The 19,006-nt window shown below is 45.9% G+C and overlaps 1 protein-coding gene across 2 annotated transcripts; it reads right to left on the bottom strand.

The window, feature by feature from the left end:
* Window positions 1-6,390: 6,390 nt before the first annotated feature.
* Window positions 6,391-17,651, bottom strand: LOC142465835 (thiamine transporter 2-like). Of its 2 annotated transcripts, none has more exons than XM_075570165.1 (5): window positions 17,451-17,651; window positions 15,762-16,482; window positions 13,345-13,537; window positions 12,719-12,860; window positions 6,391-6,710 (listed from the first exon to the last, which is right to left on the bottom strand). In XM_075570165.1, exons 1-5 carry the CDS (start codon window positions 17,598-17,600, stop codon window positions 6,585-6,587), a joined length of 1,332 nt encoding a protein of 443 aa, XP_075426280.1. In that variant the 5' UTR covers window positions 17,601-17,651; the 3' UTR covers window positions 6,391-6,584. The 2 variants fall into 2 exon arrangements, with proteins under 2 accessions (XP_075426280.1, XP_075426281.1); XM_075570166.1 differs by having other exon boundaries at window positions 13,429-13,537.
* Between the last annotated feature and the right edge of the window lie 1,355 nt (window positions 17,652-19,006).

Genomic DNA, 19,006 nt, shown 5'->3' with positions numbered 1-19,006 from the left:
CAATCAGTCAGGAGATTCTCAGCACCAGAACTGAGGCGGGCTTTTTGAATGTGTTAAAAAGTGCTCATGCGTAAATAGCAAGGCACCGGTGTGAGGTCCGGGGGAATACCTCCCTCTAAAGGGGTTCCCCCCGCGACTGTACTCACCGCCGCTCCTGCTGTGTCTCTCCCGCGCGGTGCACACGCCTGATGCACGTGCACCGCTCACAAGCTGCCCATCTAACACAGCTGTGGTAAGTCTCCCTACCAATCCCTATCTTCCCTGGGGCTGCTCCCTCGTTACTCCCTCCTTGTCCGTGGTGAGCACAGCGTAACAACCGGCTTCAGAAAAATCTACTCTGAATATTTTCTAAGTCCAACTTTTTGTGGCCAAGTTCTCATAAACGAGTGTAGCTGTCGCTCCTGGGATTTCAAGCCGATTTTAGTTCCAGGACATTTGGTGCTAAGTCCCGGAAAAACTCTGTTTTAGGGTGCACAGCAGCTAATAAGGTCTAGTTTTTTTATCCCAGTTCCAAGTAAGTGTGTCTTTTTTTATGTAGTTTGTGTATCATTGTGTGTATGTCTTTTCATGCGAATAAATCACAATTTATTTCACTTGACATGTTTTGCTCAATGTATGATCCTGGTAAAAATGTGTGAATGTCTGGTCTCCCATGACACCCCTTCTCTCTCTTCCCCCCTCTCCCTATTTCTTGAATCCATGTAATATGTTTTTCTGATAATTTATTTCAAATGTTATGATCACTGTTTCCCAAATGTTCCTGGACTTGAATATTTATTATTACTTCTACATGGTTGATATTACCGAATCCAGTATTGCCCCTTTCCTGGTTATTTCCTCAATTATTTGGTCATGTACTTTATTGTCTTTAAGCACCCCCCAAAAACCTGTTTCCTTTAGTTGTAATGCTAATCTCATTGTCTATGTCTGGATAATTAAAATCATCCTGTGACAGGGGAGTTCAATATCCCAGCCCTATGCCTGGCAGATCTATGTATAGGTCTGAAGTCCAGCAGTGACCTGGTTAATCCCAGCTGGGAAAAGGCTGGTTAATTAACCAGGTCCCAGCTGCCTCGTTAAGGGGCTTTGCAAACCCAGAGCTCTGTCTTGTGCCTGGGTCTGTCTGAACCAGGGGGGACACACGCTAGAACTCTGGAGGGAAAGCATCTTGACTCAAGGTCTGTTACATTGGGACACTTATCCTTGCTCTGTGTTTCTATCCTGGACTTGAACCGCCCTTGCTGGAAAAAGGGGCAAAGCCTGCTCAGGATTTATTTTTCTGTTGGTTTATATGCTGAAGAAAAGCTCTGTTATTTTGTGTTCCATGTTTTTGGGCTGAATAAACAAGCCTATTCAGATCACCCACGTGTCGTTATGCAAACATGACACCGTTTTGATGCCTTCTCCATTTGCAAAAGTATTTTGGCTTCCTCAATCTCACAGATATTTGGTGGTTTATAGAATATCCTTACAAACATTTTCTTTGTACTTTTACCTCCACTGCTAATTTCTATCCACAAAGTCTCTACATTTTCACAATTCCCTTCATAAATATCTTCCCTTATAATAGGTTTTAGATCCGGTTTATCATAAAAACCTACTCCACCTCCTCTTCTATTTGCTCGATCCTTCTGAAAAAGGGAATAACCCTCTAAATCAGGCATGTCAAACATGCGGCCCGCAACGGATATTTTTGCGGCCCCCTCACAACCAGCGTGGCAGTCGTGTGTGTTGGCGAGCGTGTGGGCGGCGGTTAAAAGTTTTGGCCGCGGGAGAAGCGAGCGCGGGTATGGGGGAAGCGAGCAGCACGGGCGGAAGTAATATCTGTCCTGCAGGGGCTGGAGGCGTACGGTGGCCGGGTGCAGTCAATCTGCACTCGTGCCTGTGTGGGAGGACACGGGGGCGGAGTCAAAACCCCGGCGGAGAAACTGCATTCGTCATCCTGCACACATGCCGTGTGTGGGAGGACAGCGGGGGCGGAGCCAACAGCTGAGATAGCTGCAAAAGACTTCTGTGAGACTGCCTCCTGCCTGGAATAAGGTAAGGACAAGGGGGGGGGGGGGGAGAGAGAGGCCGAGAGGATGATGGGGCATGGGGGGGTGGGGAGAGGATATGATGATGGGGCATGGGGGGGAATATGATGATGGGGCATGGGGGGGGGAATATGATGATGGGGCATGGGGGGGGGGGGAATATGATGATGGGGCATGGGGGGGGGGGATATGATGATGGGGCATGGGGGGGGGGATATGATGATGGGGCATGGGGGGGGGGGGATATGATGATGGGGCATGGGGGGGAATATGATGATGGGGCATGGGTGGGGAATATGATGATGGGGCATGAGGGGGGGGAATATGATGATGGGGCATGGGGGGGGGGGATATGATGATGGGGCATGGGGGGGGAATATGATGATGGGGCATGGGGGGGGAATATGATGATGGGGCATGGGTGGGGGGGAATATGATGATGGGGGAGGGGAATATGATGATGGGGCATGGGGAGGGGGGAAATATGATGATGGGGCATGGGGGGGGGGAAATATGATGATGGGGCATGGGGGGGGGGAAATATGATGATGGGGCATGGGGGCCAGCCTGGGCAGATAAAGATGGGAGGCAGGGGGTGGGGAATACGATGATGGGGCATGGGGGCCAGTCTGGGGAGATGAGATCATGATGAGGGGGGAGGTGGGGGTATTTTTTAAATGTATTGGGGAGGTGGAGCTATTTTTTAAAATGTATTGGGGAGGTGGGGCTATTTTTTAAATGTATTGGGGATGTGGGGCTATTTTTTAAATGTATTCGGGGGAGTGGGGGTATTTTTAAAATGTATTCGGGGCGTGGGGTTATTTTTATATGTATTCGGGAGTGTGGGGGTATTTTTTATATGTATTTGGGAGTGTGTGTGTGTGGGGGGGGGAGAGAAGAGAGGGGGGAGAGAGAGAGAAGAAGGGATTGAGCGAATGGGGGGGGAGAAGGGAGATGGGTGGGGAGACAGAGAATAGAGGGGATTGAGCGAATGGGGGGGGGAGGGAAGGGAGAGAGAATAGGGGGAGACAATGGGAGAGGGTGAGAGAAAATGGGGGGGAAGTAGAGAGAGAATGAGGACAGGGCCGCCAACAGGCCCGGTGAGTCAGTCAACTACCCCCTCTCTCTCTCCCCCACCCTCTCTCTCTCTCCCCCACCCTCTCTCTCCCCCACCCTCTCTCTCTCTCCCACCCTCTCTCTCTCTCTCCCCCACCCTCTCTCTCTCTCTCCCCCACCCTCTCTCTCTCTCTCCCCCACCCTCTCTCTCTCTCCCCCCCACCCTCTCTCTCTCTCCCCCCCACCCTCTCTCTCTCTCCCCCCCACCCTCTCTCTCTCTCCCCCACCCTCTCTCTCTCCCCCACCCTCTCTCTCTCTCCCCCACCCTCTCTCTCTCTCCCCCACCCTCTCTCTCTCTCCCCCACCCTCTCTCTCTCCCACCCTCTCTCTCTCCCACCCTCTTTCTCTCTCCCACCCTCTCTCTCTCTCCCACCCTCTCTCTCTCCCACCCTCTCTCCCACCCTCTCTCTCTCCCACCCTCTCTCTCTCCCACCCTCTCTCTCTCCCTCTCCCCCACCTTCTCTTTCTCTCTCCCCCACCCTCTCTCTCCCACTCCCTCTCTCTCCCACTCTCTCTCCCACTCTCTCTCCCACCCTCTCTCTCTCCCACCCTCTCTCTCTCTCTCTCCCACCCTCTCTCTCTCTCTCCCACCCTCTCTCTCTCTCCCACCCTCTCTCCCACCCTCTCTCCCACCCTCTCTCTCTCTCTCTCTCTCTCTCTCTCCCACCCTCTCTCTCTCTCCCACCCTCTGTTTGTCACCCTCACCCACTCTCTCTGTTTTATCTTAACTGCACTATACCTACACCGAAATAACCTATTCTGCTTTCTTCCAGATCTGACTCAAGTTTCACACGGGAGACATCGGAAGACAGGTAGATAACACCTCCCCTCCAGTATAGTACCTTGAGGGACTGCGGATCAGGTAAGATCCCAGGTGGGATTGCTGCTTTGGAAATTGTTAAGAGGGGGCATCCTGACACTGGTTAATGTGTTCAGAAGTCATTCACGTCTGGCTTTTTTTTTGGTTCGGTTAGTGAGGTCAACGCACACACACACGCGCACACACACACACACACACACACACACACACACACACACACACACACACACACACACACACACACACACACACTACTTTTCGAAATAAACCTACGTTTCTATGAAAATGTAAGTTGTTTTTTTTTTGCGGCCCACCTAGACTTAAACCTTGTTTATTTGGCCCTTGTTAGCATTTGAGTTTGACATGCTTGCTCTAAATCAACTGCCCAGTCAGTCCCACCATGTTTCGGTAACGCCTATGATATCATACTGCTCCCTTGTAGCTATGAATTCAAGCTCACCCATTGTATCTGTCTCTTTTAGTGCAGAAGTATCAAAACACTCTGTGTGTTTTTCTCATTAGCACTGTTACTAGTCATTAGGCATGATATTGGATTGTTATCCTTTTTGCCATATGTATACTTATTTGACTGACCTTGTAGCCATTAGCCCCGTTGGGCTCTATTCTCATTAGCACGGTTGCTAGTCATAAGGCTTGATACTGCATTGTTATTAGCCCTGTTTGGCTTTATATGTGTTAGTAACTACTATTGGAACATCTCATTACCTTATACTTATAGGTTGCTATATTTGCTATTTTGTATTTTATTTTTTTGGAAGACACTGTCCTATAGTCCTTGATCGCTGTGATCTTGGGGAATGGACCAGAAGAAGGGGCATTATGCCCCGAAACATTGCCCCCCTTATTTTTGTCTTGTTCCCTCCCCCCTTTTCCCTTGTCTATTCCTCCTCCTTTCCTTCCCTTCCCGTTTTTTCTCCCATTCCACTTTTTCCTCACAATTTGTATGTTCAAATTATATTTTTAAACTGACTTCTGTTATTTTCACTACTTTGAGTAGGAGTACAGTAGACTCTACATGCCCTGGTATTTTGTGGCTATATTCTAGTAAAATCTCTTCATAACATTTCGGCTTTTCATCATTTCTTTTGAGTGCTGGGTACCTTCCCTTTGTGTTATATATTGTCTGTTAGGAGGGTATAGGGTCCCTCCAGGTTCCCGTACACCACAGTCATATTTTATTTTCATTATACTATTAGAGTGCTGTTTAATCCGTAAACTTTATTTCTGTACTTCAAGCACAGAGATACCAGCAGGATGGACACTGCTACATCTTCACTCTCTCTCCAAGTCACTGACACACATTACATTTTATACTCTGTATATAAGATGACCACTCAATACAGATCAACCAGTCCTCTTTATCTGTAACAAGATTTAGCTTGACTTTCTGGAATTTTCTATTCTATACTGATTAACTTTATCAAGGCTTTCATGTGTTAATTTGTGTTTTATTGTATCTTTGCTTTCTTTTGGTCAGTGCTAAGGCTTTAATGTGTTAGTGTGTGTTATCTTTCCTTTCTATTCATCAACCAAGGCTTTCATGGTAACCACCCTAAATGTCATCCCATTGTTTTCATGTAATCAATCAGAAGGGGTCATTACAAGTCCAATGTAGTGTAAGCCCTTTAGTCAGCTGTGGTGTCATAAGTGAGCTAAAATGCACATACTGTGTGTGGGTGTGTATATATCTATATATCTTTGTATGTATGTGTGAGTGTATATATATATATATATATATCGCAGTGAGATTGACGTTAACGATTCAGCAGGGGGAGAGTGTAACCCCCTTGGAAAGTTACCTGAGATTGATGGACAGGCTCTTGAGCCAGTGATTGAGAATCCAAAGAAGGGTTCATGTGATTGGTTATCTAGAGTTGAGGGGCATAGGTAGGAGAGTTTAGGAGTCCCCCAGCATGCACGATGGGGCAGAACTGCCAAGAGGAGGAGGCTCACGCTTCCTGTCTCAGAGAGGTTGGAGGCGAAGATCAGCAAGCGAGCAGAACTGTCCCAGTTTTGCTGATTCGATGCGGTCACAGAGAGAACATGCCAAGGTCCATCCCCAAGTTACAGCTGCTCGTGTTCCGGGAGTCATGAGTTACTCTTGACGGGATCTCACTTGCAAATACCACAGCACTGTTGATTACACATACCAGTTTATTTTCAAGTCTTTGTGAAGAAACAGGCCTGCAATGTTAACCAATGTATAAAAGAGCTCCAATGCTGTGCCGGCACCCACATAGGGTCCCTTTATGGTACAAGGTCATTTTGAACTTTTAGGAGTAAATTCTAAATACTCTGAAGCGTATTTTCGTTTTGTGGCTTTGTTGGAACATGTAGAATGACCCCCTTAATACTTCTGAAAATGACTTACACTACAATATTTTCATATAGGATTGCACATAATTTTAATTAATAAAAGTGGAATAATAACAATAACAATTCAGGTTTATTTTCACATACAAAGGGAAACGGAACGGAAAAATTCTAAGGCAAAACAAATTTCAAACAATGTAGATTATTTATACATATCACATCTTAGTTCTGTAGAAAGTTTATCATAATCACAATGTCAACATCGTCACTTTTTGTTTTCTTCAGTGCCGGGTCATTTCTTGTGGGTCCGAGAGGTTCTTATTTTTCATTGGGTTGCATACTGTGTATATACCTCTTATCAAGAACAATCCTGATATGACTGAAAAGTAACTGCCATATATGAGGAACTAAAAGAAAAAAAAAAAAAGAAAAAAAAACTATTCATTATACAACTCAAGGTTTATATATTAAAATCAGATTTTTATAGCATTTATAAAGCAACTTTCCTGAATCGAATTGCAAATATTGGCCATCAAGAAGCGGGGCTTTTCATATTATAAGAACTTTTGATTCTTACTATATTCATCATGAAAAAAGCAACCTGTCTCCCTCAATTGTGACAAGCGTTTGGAAACGCAGGATTCCTACTCAAGTGATCAATGTCTTTGAAAGAACTACTGTAGTAGCCGTATTGGTCCTGGAGAAAAGTAGATTTGATGTAGGGTGTGATAACTGTTAGTGGAGCGACACAAGATTTTTTCATAGATGACACTGTACTTGTATGTATATACAGTATATCTTTATTTATATAGCGCCAGCTATGTACATAGCGCTTCACTTGAAGTGTACATAACTTTCCAAACCTCATAAGTTTCTTCTTTCCCCTGTGCTGTGGCAGTACATTTAGAAGGAAGCAAATATATACTAAAGTGATGAATATGGGGGGGGGGGGGGGAAGCAAATATATACTAAAGTGATGAATATGGGGGGGGGGGGGGATGGAGATTAAACTCTTTAGCGAGTGATAAGATTAGTATAAATTAGCAGGCGCTCAGTGTGGTGGGTGAATAGCAGAGATGTGAAGAGGTGTCTGAGGCTAAGGTCCCGCTGGAGGCTGCTGCATGCACGCCTGGCGCAATCTGCGGTCTGTTAGCAACGATCGGAAGCGCAGGGGGGAGGGAAGCGGGGGGGGGGGGTGGAGCATGACCACTACACTACACTTGGGATTGTGTGAACTGTCGGTTCTACTTCAATTGCCACTGCAATTTCTAAAATCTGGCATGGCTAGGATTCCTTGGGGAGAGGGCTTAAAACCACTGCAGTGTCTACAGTCAACCCCTTCAAAATAAACTGAGCACTTAAGGCAGGCCTGCACAACTTGTAAAGTGCGAAGGGCCGAACTGCTCCAAGGAAAACAGATTTGGGCCGAACGGGGAAAATAATCACCATCATCATCATCATCATATCTCCCCCCCAGCACCTCTCATCATCATCCTCATATCTCCTCCAGCACCCCTCATCATCAGCATCCTCATATCTCCTCTAGCACCCCTCATCATCATCATCCTCATATCTCCTCCAGCACCCCTCATCAATCTCTCCCAGCACCCCTCATCATCTTCATATCTCTCCCAGCACCCCTCATCATCTTCATATCTCCCCCAGCACCCCTCATCATCTTCATATCTCCCCCAGCACCCCTCATCATCCTCATATCTCCCCCAGCACTCATCATCTTCATATATCTCCCCCAGCACCCCTCATCCTCATATCTCCCCCTGCCCCCCTCATCATCAACCTTTGCGAGACACCCTCTCTCACACCCCCATCTCTCCCCCTCCACATACACACAATACCCCCCTGCAGGCACACACATCCCACCCCCTGCACCTCCCCCCCTACACCTCACCCTTCCCCCTGCACCTCACATCACCCTCCTGCACCTCACATCACCCCACTACACCTCCCCCCTGCACCTCACCTCACTCCCCAGCACCTCACCTCCCCCCGCCCTGCACCTCACCTCACTCACCCCCCTGCACTTCACCTCCCCCCTGCACCTCACCTCACATCACCCCACTACACCTCCCCCCTGCACCTCACCTCCCATCACTCTCCTCCCTGCACCTCACCTCACATCACCCCACTACACCGCCCCCCCCTGCACCTCACCTCACTCACTTCCCTGCACCTGCCCCCCCCTGCACCTCACCTCACTCACTCCCCTGCACCTCCCCCCCTTGCACCTCACCTCCCCCACCCTTGCACCTTTCCTCCCCCCCAACGGCACCTCACGGTGGCAGAGCAAACAGGACTCACACACTCATGCAGTCCTGAGAGCAGGTTTGAGGAGGAGGAGGGGGGAGCGGGCTCGCGGGCAGGAGGGGGGGGGAAGCGGCTCGCGGCCAGAAGAGGGGGGGAAGCGGCTCGCGGCCAGGAGAGGAGGGGGGAGAGCGGCTCGCGGGCGGGAGAGGAGGGGCAAGCGGGCTCGCGGGGGGGGGAGAGCAGACTCAGGAGGGAGGACGGGGAAAGCCGCCGTGGGCCGCACAATGAGTGGAGGCGGGCTGCATGCGGCCCGCGGGCCGCCTGTTGTGCAGGCCTGACTTAAGGCAAACAATTAAAAATGCACTCAAGCCTTTCCAACATTTTCAGCTCTGTCTTCTATTAAGACACATCCTCTCATATGTGACACTGCAATAAAAACATGATGCACATACAGTACTTCAACTGAACTGAATACATGTAGGCACATTGTCCCTGTAATACTTCCCCTTTGGGAACGCAAGCATCACTCACCACTAGGGTACCCTGCTTCAGCATATCCCAGAAAGGTGAATGAGGCACAGGGATGAATAAGTATCCCTGTAGCTGAGGGAATCCCTAGGTAAAGGGGGGGGGGGTACCCCAGCTAGTGCCAGGTAACCCAGAACCAGTGTAGGGTTTGTGGGTGCCCCAACCGTATATAAGGTCGAGGGGGGACTCTCAGAGTCCAGACTGAGTCCAAAAGATAGTGTATGGGGAATAAGGTAGCTAGGAATAAAAGTACAACATCTTTCTTATTCTGTCCCCTGTACCCAGCGTCTCAAAAGTATATTAAACAGATACCTAAATGTTGGAAAATATACTTTAATGTAATGTATGTAATGTAATATGCTTGAACAGAAAAAAAACGTAATGTAATATGCTTGTTACATTCGGAAACCCATGTCAAAACAGGCTGCGTGAGCTAACCCATAGGCGCCAGTAAGTCTGCTGGACATCAGAGTTCCAAGCAGTCAAAGGACGCCAGAGGTGTGAAAAGCATTTGGTCAGAGGGGAAAGGCTGAGTACCCAGGTCCGGAGAACAATGGCAGTCATCCGGGCTGGCACTTGCTCTGCCAGACCTGGTGGAGCCTGTCCCAGCGGGTGGCATTGAGATAGCCAGGGACGGAGGTGGCAACCATGCGCATGTCTCTTGGCTATTTCATATTTCCTGCTGACCCAGCTTTTCTAGTCGGCTTGGCTCTGATTGGTTGTTTGGGAATTTTCCCATGCACTGATTGATTGGTTACTGAGTTTTGTGAATGAAACTCAGAATACTATAAGAATCTGTGAGCCAATCAGATTCGTGTCCTCCTGTTGTAAGAGAGCAGGCGGGTTTTTCAAAGTTGCTCTTGCGCGATTAGCAAGGCAACCGGCTTCGATTTCAAGTCTGAAAAGTCTGCCCGCTGGAGTCTAAGTTCCGACATTTTGTGGCCAAGTTCTCAAAATTGAACGTAGTGGATGGGATTTCATGCCGATTTTAGTTCCAGGAGATTGGTACTAACTTGTGGTCAAGAAAGTATGACGGGTGCTCACCACAAACTGGACGGGACTGCAAGGCTGATGTGGGGATGTTAGTAGCCACGGACCTACAACCGCATAACCGCGTCCGGAGTGCAGCGTAATGGTCGTGTGGCTGGGGCAGGGTAGGAGAGGTCTGGATGGTAGCATATACTCTCCGTGGTCAGGGATTGGAGAGAGTAGAATCATCGTTATCTGTAGCCGTGGTCAAGGAGGAGAGCGGGTGAAAGTCCTAAAGCGAGCCGAAGTCAAGGGGTCAGAGAAGGCAGAGGTCCAGGTACGAGCTGTGGTCAAATGGGAAAGCAAAACAAGGCAGTAGGTTGCTTGAGGTAAGCACACGAAACACAAACCTAAGTTTATGCTCAGCCAGTTTGCAGGAGGGCTGGCTGAGCATTTAAAGGAGAGGCAGCCAATGGAAAGGCATCACACAGGTGAAAGGTAACGAATGCAGGACAGCCCACAGCTGCAGGGTAATGAGTAGTTAGACGTATGCTGTCCGCTGATAGGCCAGGGCAGAATGCACTACAGGTGTGGAGCAGCTGAGTGTTTACCCCTTGTTTGCCCATGTCCACGTGGCGCCTGCGTGTAGGTAGCATGCGACGCGCATCGCCCGTGTTGTCAAGTGGTGCGGAGCCTAAGCTTAGGTTGTAGCTGACATGCGTCACCCGTGATATTGCGGGGTGCCTCACGGAGGCGGGGCCTGAGCCCGATCCTGACAGAAAGTCCTAGTTCTCAGAAGAGAAGGGAGCGGTGGGTTGTGGAACTTCATGTCGATGTGTGTACCAGGAGATTCCGGGCTAAGTCCCGGTCAGGATAAAACTCTTATTTGGAGTTCCCTGCACCTAGGAAAGTCTAGTTTTCGACCCCAGACCCCAAGTAAGTGTGTCTTTTTGTCTGTATTTTGTGTATCATTGTGTGTAAGCGAATTTATGCCGAATAAATTATAATTTATTTTATTACCTTGTTTTGCTCAATGAATGATCTCAGTAAAAAGGTGTAAATAACCTGGTCTCCCGTGACAGTAATAAATAAGGTCCCTGCTCATGAGAGCTTACAAACTAGAGGGAAAATGTTGAAACAAAAGGTAAGGTGGCTGCTCATTGTAGGATAAAGTGGTGGCTCAGGTTAGAATATGGTCCAGTCAGTGGCGGATTTCTCATTAGGCCCGGGCCTAGGGCGGTAATATTTGGTGACGGGAAAAAATGCCACCCCGATATACAGATGCTGCGCTATCGGGCCAGATGGGAAGCTACTTAACTGTGGCTGCCGTCCTGCTTCTACTTCCGAATCGCAGTGTCACCAAAGTGACGTCACATGATGTTGCATTGCCATGGCAACACGATGCCATATCATGGTGACGAATGACACTGAGATTCGAAAGGAGGACGGCAGCAAGGAGGCAGCCACCACAGGTAAGTGCACAGGGACGGCAGATCTTCAAATCCGCTGCTGGGTCCTGTCAAACAGCTGAAGCCATTGTTTTTTTGTGGGGGGTATGTTACATAGGGTGCAGTTTGGTCCAACCACCCAGCTGGTCACAGTGGGGATATAGGGGAAGGGGAGTTGGATGTTAGAGGTATGGTCAGTAGGCTTCCTTGAAAAGGTGACTTTCCAGGGAGTTTTTAAACATCTGAAAGCTGGGTGAGTCTGATGATACATAGTAGGGAATTCCAGAGATTGGGGACAGCACAGGAGAAGTCTTGCAGGCGGAAGTGAGAGGAGGTAATAAAGTGGGAGGAAAGTCAAATGTCACGGACAGAACGTAGGCGGTGATTAGGTATGTATTTGGGGATGAGGGCTGAGATGCAAGGGGGAGGGGGTAGTGTCACTGAGACCTTTGTAAGTAATTAGTAGTGTTTTACATTTAATTCTAGAGGCTAGAATTGGAAGCCAATGTAGGGATATGCATACTGCAGGTGGAGCCGTAGAAGTGGAGCGGTGAGTGAGGCAGATCAGTCTAGCAGCAGCATTTTGGATGGATTGGAGTGGGGAGAGGCGGACAAGGGGAATGCCAACTAAGAGGAGGTTTCTGTAATCGAGGCGGGACATGAGTGAGTGGATTAGGATTTTAGTTGCGTCACGAGTAAGAAAAAGGATCATCTTGGCAATGTTTCGAAGGTGGAGACGGCAGGACTTCATGAGGGACTAAATGTGAGGAATGAAGGAGACATCAGAGTCAAAGATGACCCCTAGACAGACAATGAGATCTAGGTTAAATCAACATTGAGTTGCTGGCTTAGGTAGGCCAAAATCTATTCTTGTAGTGTCATTGTTTATTTAAAGATCGTAATAGTTTATAACAACAAAGGATAGACCTGTGAGGTTTGGAAAGCGATATACACATAAAAGACAGATCTGCAAGAGTTCAAAAGCTCTGTACATGTGAAGAAGAGATGTGGAAGGGTTGAAAAGCTCTGTACATGTGAAGAAGAGATGTGCAAGGGTTGAAAAGCTCTGTACATGTGAAGAAGAGATGTGCAAGGGTTGAAAAGCTCTGTACATATGGTGAATCTGTAAATGTATCTCAGAGTATGTAACACCAGTATGAATGGTTGAGAAGATGTTTATGGCTGCATACTCTCCAGTCACTTACCTGTGTGTGGATGTCTAGATCGAGACCTCTGGAGTCAACGAGAATGGCTGTGAGGATGGTCTGAAGCACCAGAGCCACAAAGTTGTTCGTCCCAAACACTAGTGCGTACCTGTCCGTAGTCAGATTTACAGCGATCTGCATCCTGCAGGTTACGGCGTGAAAGATGGAGCGAGAACACTGATATATTTACCAAAAACACCATCTTATCCATATATTTAAGAGGCCAGTGATGGCAGGCAGAGGGGTAAGAAAAAGATACAATCCTTGCTACACCCTTTTTGCTACTTCATGGTTTGATAAAGGATATTTAAAGAGCCCCAGAGTGATCTTTCTACCAACAAAACAAATATTGGGGGGTTATTTACTAATATGTCCTAGCTGGGGTATAATTACTGCAAACATGTACACCTTATTTATCAAAGAAAAGAAAGCCAGTCTGTTAATAAAAAAAAGTAGTGGTACTCTGGCAATGGAAATACAGAATTGGGGTACTCTGGGATTGTAAACTAAAATGTATTGGTACTCAGCACCTCCTAGTATCATCGCCCTGTGACCATCAGATATGTGGTTGACGTGTTGCACAGCATTGAGGAGTGTCACCGAGTAGCCACACATACAGTACTCACATGGCTATGGTGATGAGCAGCATGTAGGAAGCTTTGAATATCACGTAACCCGTGTAACAAACCCAGATTCTTTTGGTGACGTACATGACGAAGAGGGCGGCGCTGCTGATGCCCGAGAAGAGGCTCAGAGCCAGCTCCCCCCACACACCCCAATCCAGTCTGACCGAGTCCAGCATGAAAGAAGCCAGGGACCCTGTGACAGAAGGACAGAGTTACAACAAACCTATACCTGTGGGTCTCATACCTGTGCTGATCCTGGAGACATGGAAATCTGATGCAGGTTCTGATAACACACACACCTCTCTTTTACATCCCTCACATTCAGGGACTAGTTAACACCTCAAGTCATAAATCGCACACTACACAGGGGGAGGGATGGGCTCTAGTCACATTTCATGCACTGTTTTTTTAACCCCTAGCCTGCTTTGTTTTTTTTTTTTTTTTGTTATAGTTATACGATACCATTTGGAATCCGGAATCAAGAGACAGCACACAAGGGGGTAATTGAGAAAAAAGTGTATTTAGTGAAAGTGGTACATCATAAACCAACGTTTCGGTCCTCGTGGAGGGACCTTCCTCAGGGTGATGCAGGACTTTTTTCTCAACTACCTCCTTGTGTGCCGTCTCTTGATTCTGGATTCCAAAAGGTATCGTATAACTGCATCATCTTTATGGGACATGCACCAACCATCATACTTTGTTTATGGGACATGCACCAACCATCATACTTTGTTTATGGGACATGCACTAACCATCATACTTTGTTTATGGGAGTGCCAACTGACCTAATATATATATAATACGTTTGGGGCGTTTGTTTTTCCCTGACTCCCCTGCGGTTGGACCCCTCAATTGGAAGATCTTTACCCTTTGGACATTTTACTATCACAGTGTGGCATGGATGGTCTCATGGACTATGGTAACTGATGTGAACTGTTAACCATTGTTGATCCCATACTAACAGTGTCTTTTTGGTACTGTGCCTGGTTTGCCTTGATTATACCAACTGCATTTACGGTGTATGTATATAATATATGTATTTGACATCAGCATGTATTAGGCAATTTGGTGCATGTGTTATCTATGCTTGCTGTGTGGTTTTATATTTACTAGGGGTGAGGCCGGCCTTGTAGGCTCAAGGGGTTAGTGTTAACCCCTTGTTCTACATATATTTTGTGCTTATAGGCTTTTTTTTTCCCCCCTTGCCTTGGGTATTAGGGGTCCATCAGTATCTTCATTTTTGTATATTATGTGTGATTATTTGTGCTGTTAAATAAATCATAATTTTCTTTGATATTTGTTCTGAGTATACTTGAGTGCTGAGTTGGGACGCTTTTCTTTTTCTTTTCCTTGTTATATTACTTCTAGTCCCTAGCACCGTTAGTGGTTATTATATTACTAATTTAAGTACTCATTATTACTTAGTCTGTTGCAGGCAGTTTGTCTTGTTGTAATATATATATATATATTGGAATTCGAATATAGGACTTGTTCACATATTTATCCTTCAGGTGTTGTATATCTATGCACCTGTGTCTCTGATTTGCGCCTTTTGTGTTTTTTTGTACTTTGTATTTTCTTTGGGGTGGTGTACACCCATTACATTGTGGCAGCACTCATAGACATCATTGCAACACTATTTTAAATCAGTTTTGCGCACCATATACTTTTTCTTTTTATATATATATATATATATATATATATATATATATATATATATATATATATATATATATATATATGTCAGTTGGCACTCCCATAAACAAATTATGATGGTTGGTGCATGTCCCATAAAGATGATGCAGTTATATGATACCGTTTGGAATCCGGAATCAAGAGACGGCATGTAACCTCGCTAAAAGCAAAGATTTGGCTGATTTTGTTTCTTTGGAAGTCAAGCACAGTTTTGATTCTTATTCTTAGGAATGGGGAAATGTTTTTCAATTAAGTGTTTTATTTACCCTTAGCCCATCCTGTCCTTATCAGAGAGCCAATAAAGTTGAGGGGGGTGGGGAGGGGCCTTAGCACAGGACATTGTATGGTTGTAAAATTAATCTTAAAGCAGCAATCCCCGCAAAATATATTAAATGGCCATAATATAATCTGATATTTTATAATGGGCTGTTCGATCCTTAACGTTAAATTTTTTTTTTTTTTTTTTTTTAGATTTTCATGCTGTTTATTTTATTGGCATCAGCTGTTACCATGGCAAAAAAAAAAACATGTACAGAAGTAGACATTTTAACCTCCCGGGGAGGCTCATTGTTAGCATATGATATCTTAAAAAGGGCAGGCTTGCTATAAACGTCATTTATTTTTTATGGAGAGTAGAGTAGATTGCTGCTTTAAAAATGTTATGGCTTGTTATTATTTTATTGTGTTCCAATAAGGAGATATGGTTTTTGTTTGTTTTTTACCTAAGAGCGCTGCTAGGGCTTCAATGCCCCCGTTAAACACAGAGCCGTGAGACGGTTCCACGTTGTTCCAAAGCATCTGAGTGTAGTTGAAGACCTGGTAGTAGCCACACGTCACGAGAGCCCACCACAAAGACCAGTACATGAGCATCTTGGAGGAGTAGCACTCCTTGAAGTCCAGCCAAAGCTGGTGGAAGAGTTTCCCCAGCACGTGAACTGTGACATGCACCCAGTTCATGGTGCCCTGCTGCACCAAGTCTTTGGAGTAGTCTTTGTAGAGGAATAGGGTCTTGCTGGGCATGGGCAAGGTCACAGATATTATGGATGCCATGACCGCAAAGCCCAGGGTGATGACATTGAGGTAGAAGTATGAGATGTGACCGACGGACACTAGGAGCTGGCCCAACATGGCCCCCGTTGTGTACCCAGCCAAGGTGATCCCGCGGCAGTAGCTGGTCACCTTCTGGTACATGTCCACAGTCACCATGCTGTACATGTAGGAGTAGTAAGCTACCTCAGCTGCGGTGACCATGGCGAAAGTGAACTGGACGTACTGCATGGCCGGGATCCCTTGAGCGAAGCACAGCAAGCTGTACCCAATGACAAGGCACAGCCCCTGCACAATGAGGGTTGGCTTGTAGCGGAACATGTCGGTGAGCAAGAACACGGGCAGCGTCAGAGCCAGCAGGGAGTACGTCCATATGGGAGAGAGCTGGTTCATAACCTGCGGAGAGAGGAGCAGCGCATGAGTGTGTATGACACAGATTCTGGGGGAGAAATGGGAGAGTGACTACGGGCATGGAGTATAACTACTTTATTTGCAAACCAAGAATACAGATACTATATCTAGTGGACCCAATAGGGAATATAATTAACAGCAGTTATTATCGTGTTGCTTTTTATGTATAGATCACTGATTGGCCATATACTTTACTTTATCAGTCTGATGCACTTTTTATATTAAACAAAGAAACCTTGAGTGCATTCTAAAGGGAATCTTTTCTTCTTTATGTTATTAATTCACAAACTTAGACTTGCACTTTCTTTTTAGGGAAAACAGGATTTATTAATGAAGCACTCTCTCTCCTTTTCTGTTTTTATAGCAGAAATTCTATTCCTCCTCCTATTACACCATATAACCGGTCACTATAACGCCTCATATTGCTCCATGTAACCTCTCCCTATAACTCCTACTATTGCTTCATATAACTTCTCCCATTGCTCCATATAACCGCTCCCTATAATTCATCCTGTTGCTCCATATAACTCCTTCCTATAACACCTCTTATTGCTCCATTTATCCCCTCCTGAAAAACTCCTCCTATTGCTTTATATACCCCCTCCTAATATCTCTTATTACTCAATATAACCTCTTGCTCCATATAACTCATCCATATTACTCAATATAACCATTTCTTATAACTCCTCCTATTGCTCCATACAACCTCTCCCTATAACTTCTATTACTCTATATAACACATCCCTATAACTCCTCTTATTGCCCCATATAACTCCTTCCTCTTGCTCCATATAACCGCTCCCTATAACCCCTGCTATTGCTCCATATTACTGCTCCCTATAACTCCCCCTATTGCTCCATACAACCACTCCCTATAATTCCTTCTATTGCTCCTTAGAATGAGAAGCTATTGGCCACTTTGAGCTATTTGAAAAGAACAGGGTTTTTGTCACCTGTTCCGTGGTGAAGTTTTTGTAAGGTCCGATCATATAGGGTGTGTAGAAAGGCTCGGCAGGTCTCATGTTAAAGAAAAATCCATATGTACACAGCAAGAACATGGGATAAAGCCAGGGGTAGCTCTGAAAGGTCTTCAATATGTTCATGACAGTTTAATGCTATTCCAGATGATTTGGGGTCTGCAAACTGTTTTCCCCTGTGTATAAGAGATACGAAGGTTAATAGGGGATTGGACCCAGTATAAAAGGAGTTCCCCGTATATTAGGGTATTAATATACTATAACACCTTTAGAAATAATAGGGTACAAGGAAATCTCTTGAAATCCGACATCTATTTGTTAATGTAGAAGTGGATAGAGAAGAGTCTTCTCTGCCAATGCTCAAAGTGGAATAAATTGCTTCTCCTTAGAAATGTTTAATAGCTGTGTAGCATGATCATCAATTTCAATTGCACCATTTATTGTTGGAGGATCCAGGAAAATATATAGAGTAAAACTGTAATAAGGTCAATTGTGCTCATAATTAGGGATGTGGGTAACACATAGAAAAGGGATGTCAAGGGAACCTAAATAAACCAGGGACCCTGACCCCTATCTAAATAATAACTCCAACAACCCTTAGAGCTAGACCATATGAATAAAATACAGTGTCAAAGACAGGTTACTCACGACCCATGTACATGCGGCCCTTCTGGTTCTGGCGTGCTCTCAGCCCGACATGTGTGAAAGTGGAAAATCACCCTAGATGGGGGGAAAGATGGCGGTGCTTTGACAAAGTGCAGTGGATGCACGAAACGCGTCAGAGTTCTTTCTCAAGATGATTTTTTCTTTTTAATCATGTCTTTGCTGTTCATTGCTGTTTATTACATTTTTGCACTGAAAATCGCCATCCAGCTTCCGCTTTACTCCCTGCTTCCGGAACGCATGAGGCACCTGTTGGCACGCTGTGCACCGCCATCTTTCCCCCTATCCAGGGTGATTTTCCACTTTCATCTATTTGTTAATGTCACTTCAAAGACCATATCGATTTTGACTATACAGGGGACATATTTGTAATAATATTCATTAAGGATTTATTAAACCCTGCTAAGGCTAACGACCTATTAAAGTGTGTGAGTTGTTAAGCTAAACCTTTCCACTGTTTAGCCTGCCTAGGCCCACGTGCCAATATTAAACTTTTTTCTTTAGTTGATTGGAACCTATGGAAAAATAAATATTTGGGATGAAACATCTGTATTTACTTTCCGTTTCCTTGATCTGACATTTTTTCCAGGTCTCAGCAGTCTTCAGGTCAAAAAAAAACCTCAAGGGTAAGAAAAGCCAGGAGGGCAGGGGAGGGGGAGGAAATGGATGGGATCAGTATATATCAATAATACTTACACGGCCTAGTGTAAGTACAATCACATCAAGAGGTATCTGTCACAGTCCAGTAATCACACCCCGGTCCGTACCTCAGAGGGGCCGGATGACTAGAAGGTAGGGCAAAGGGAACCCTCGCTCTGTTCCTCTATCCTCTATCCCCGCATCTCCCACGTGGAATACACGAACAGATG

The sequence above is a fragment of the Ascaphus truei genome, chromosome 14, assembly GCF_040206685.1.
Source record: "Ascaphus truei isolate aAscTru1 chromosome 14, aAscTru1.hap1, whole genome shotgun sequence".
Lineage (NCBI taxonomy): Eukaryota > Metazoa > Chordata > Amphibia > Anura > Ascaphidae > Ascaphus > Ascaphus truei.
Note: the sequence above shows the minus strand (reverse complement) of the source record. Positions and strands in the feature narration are given on the sequence as shown.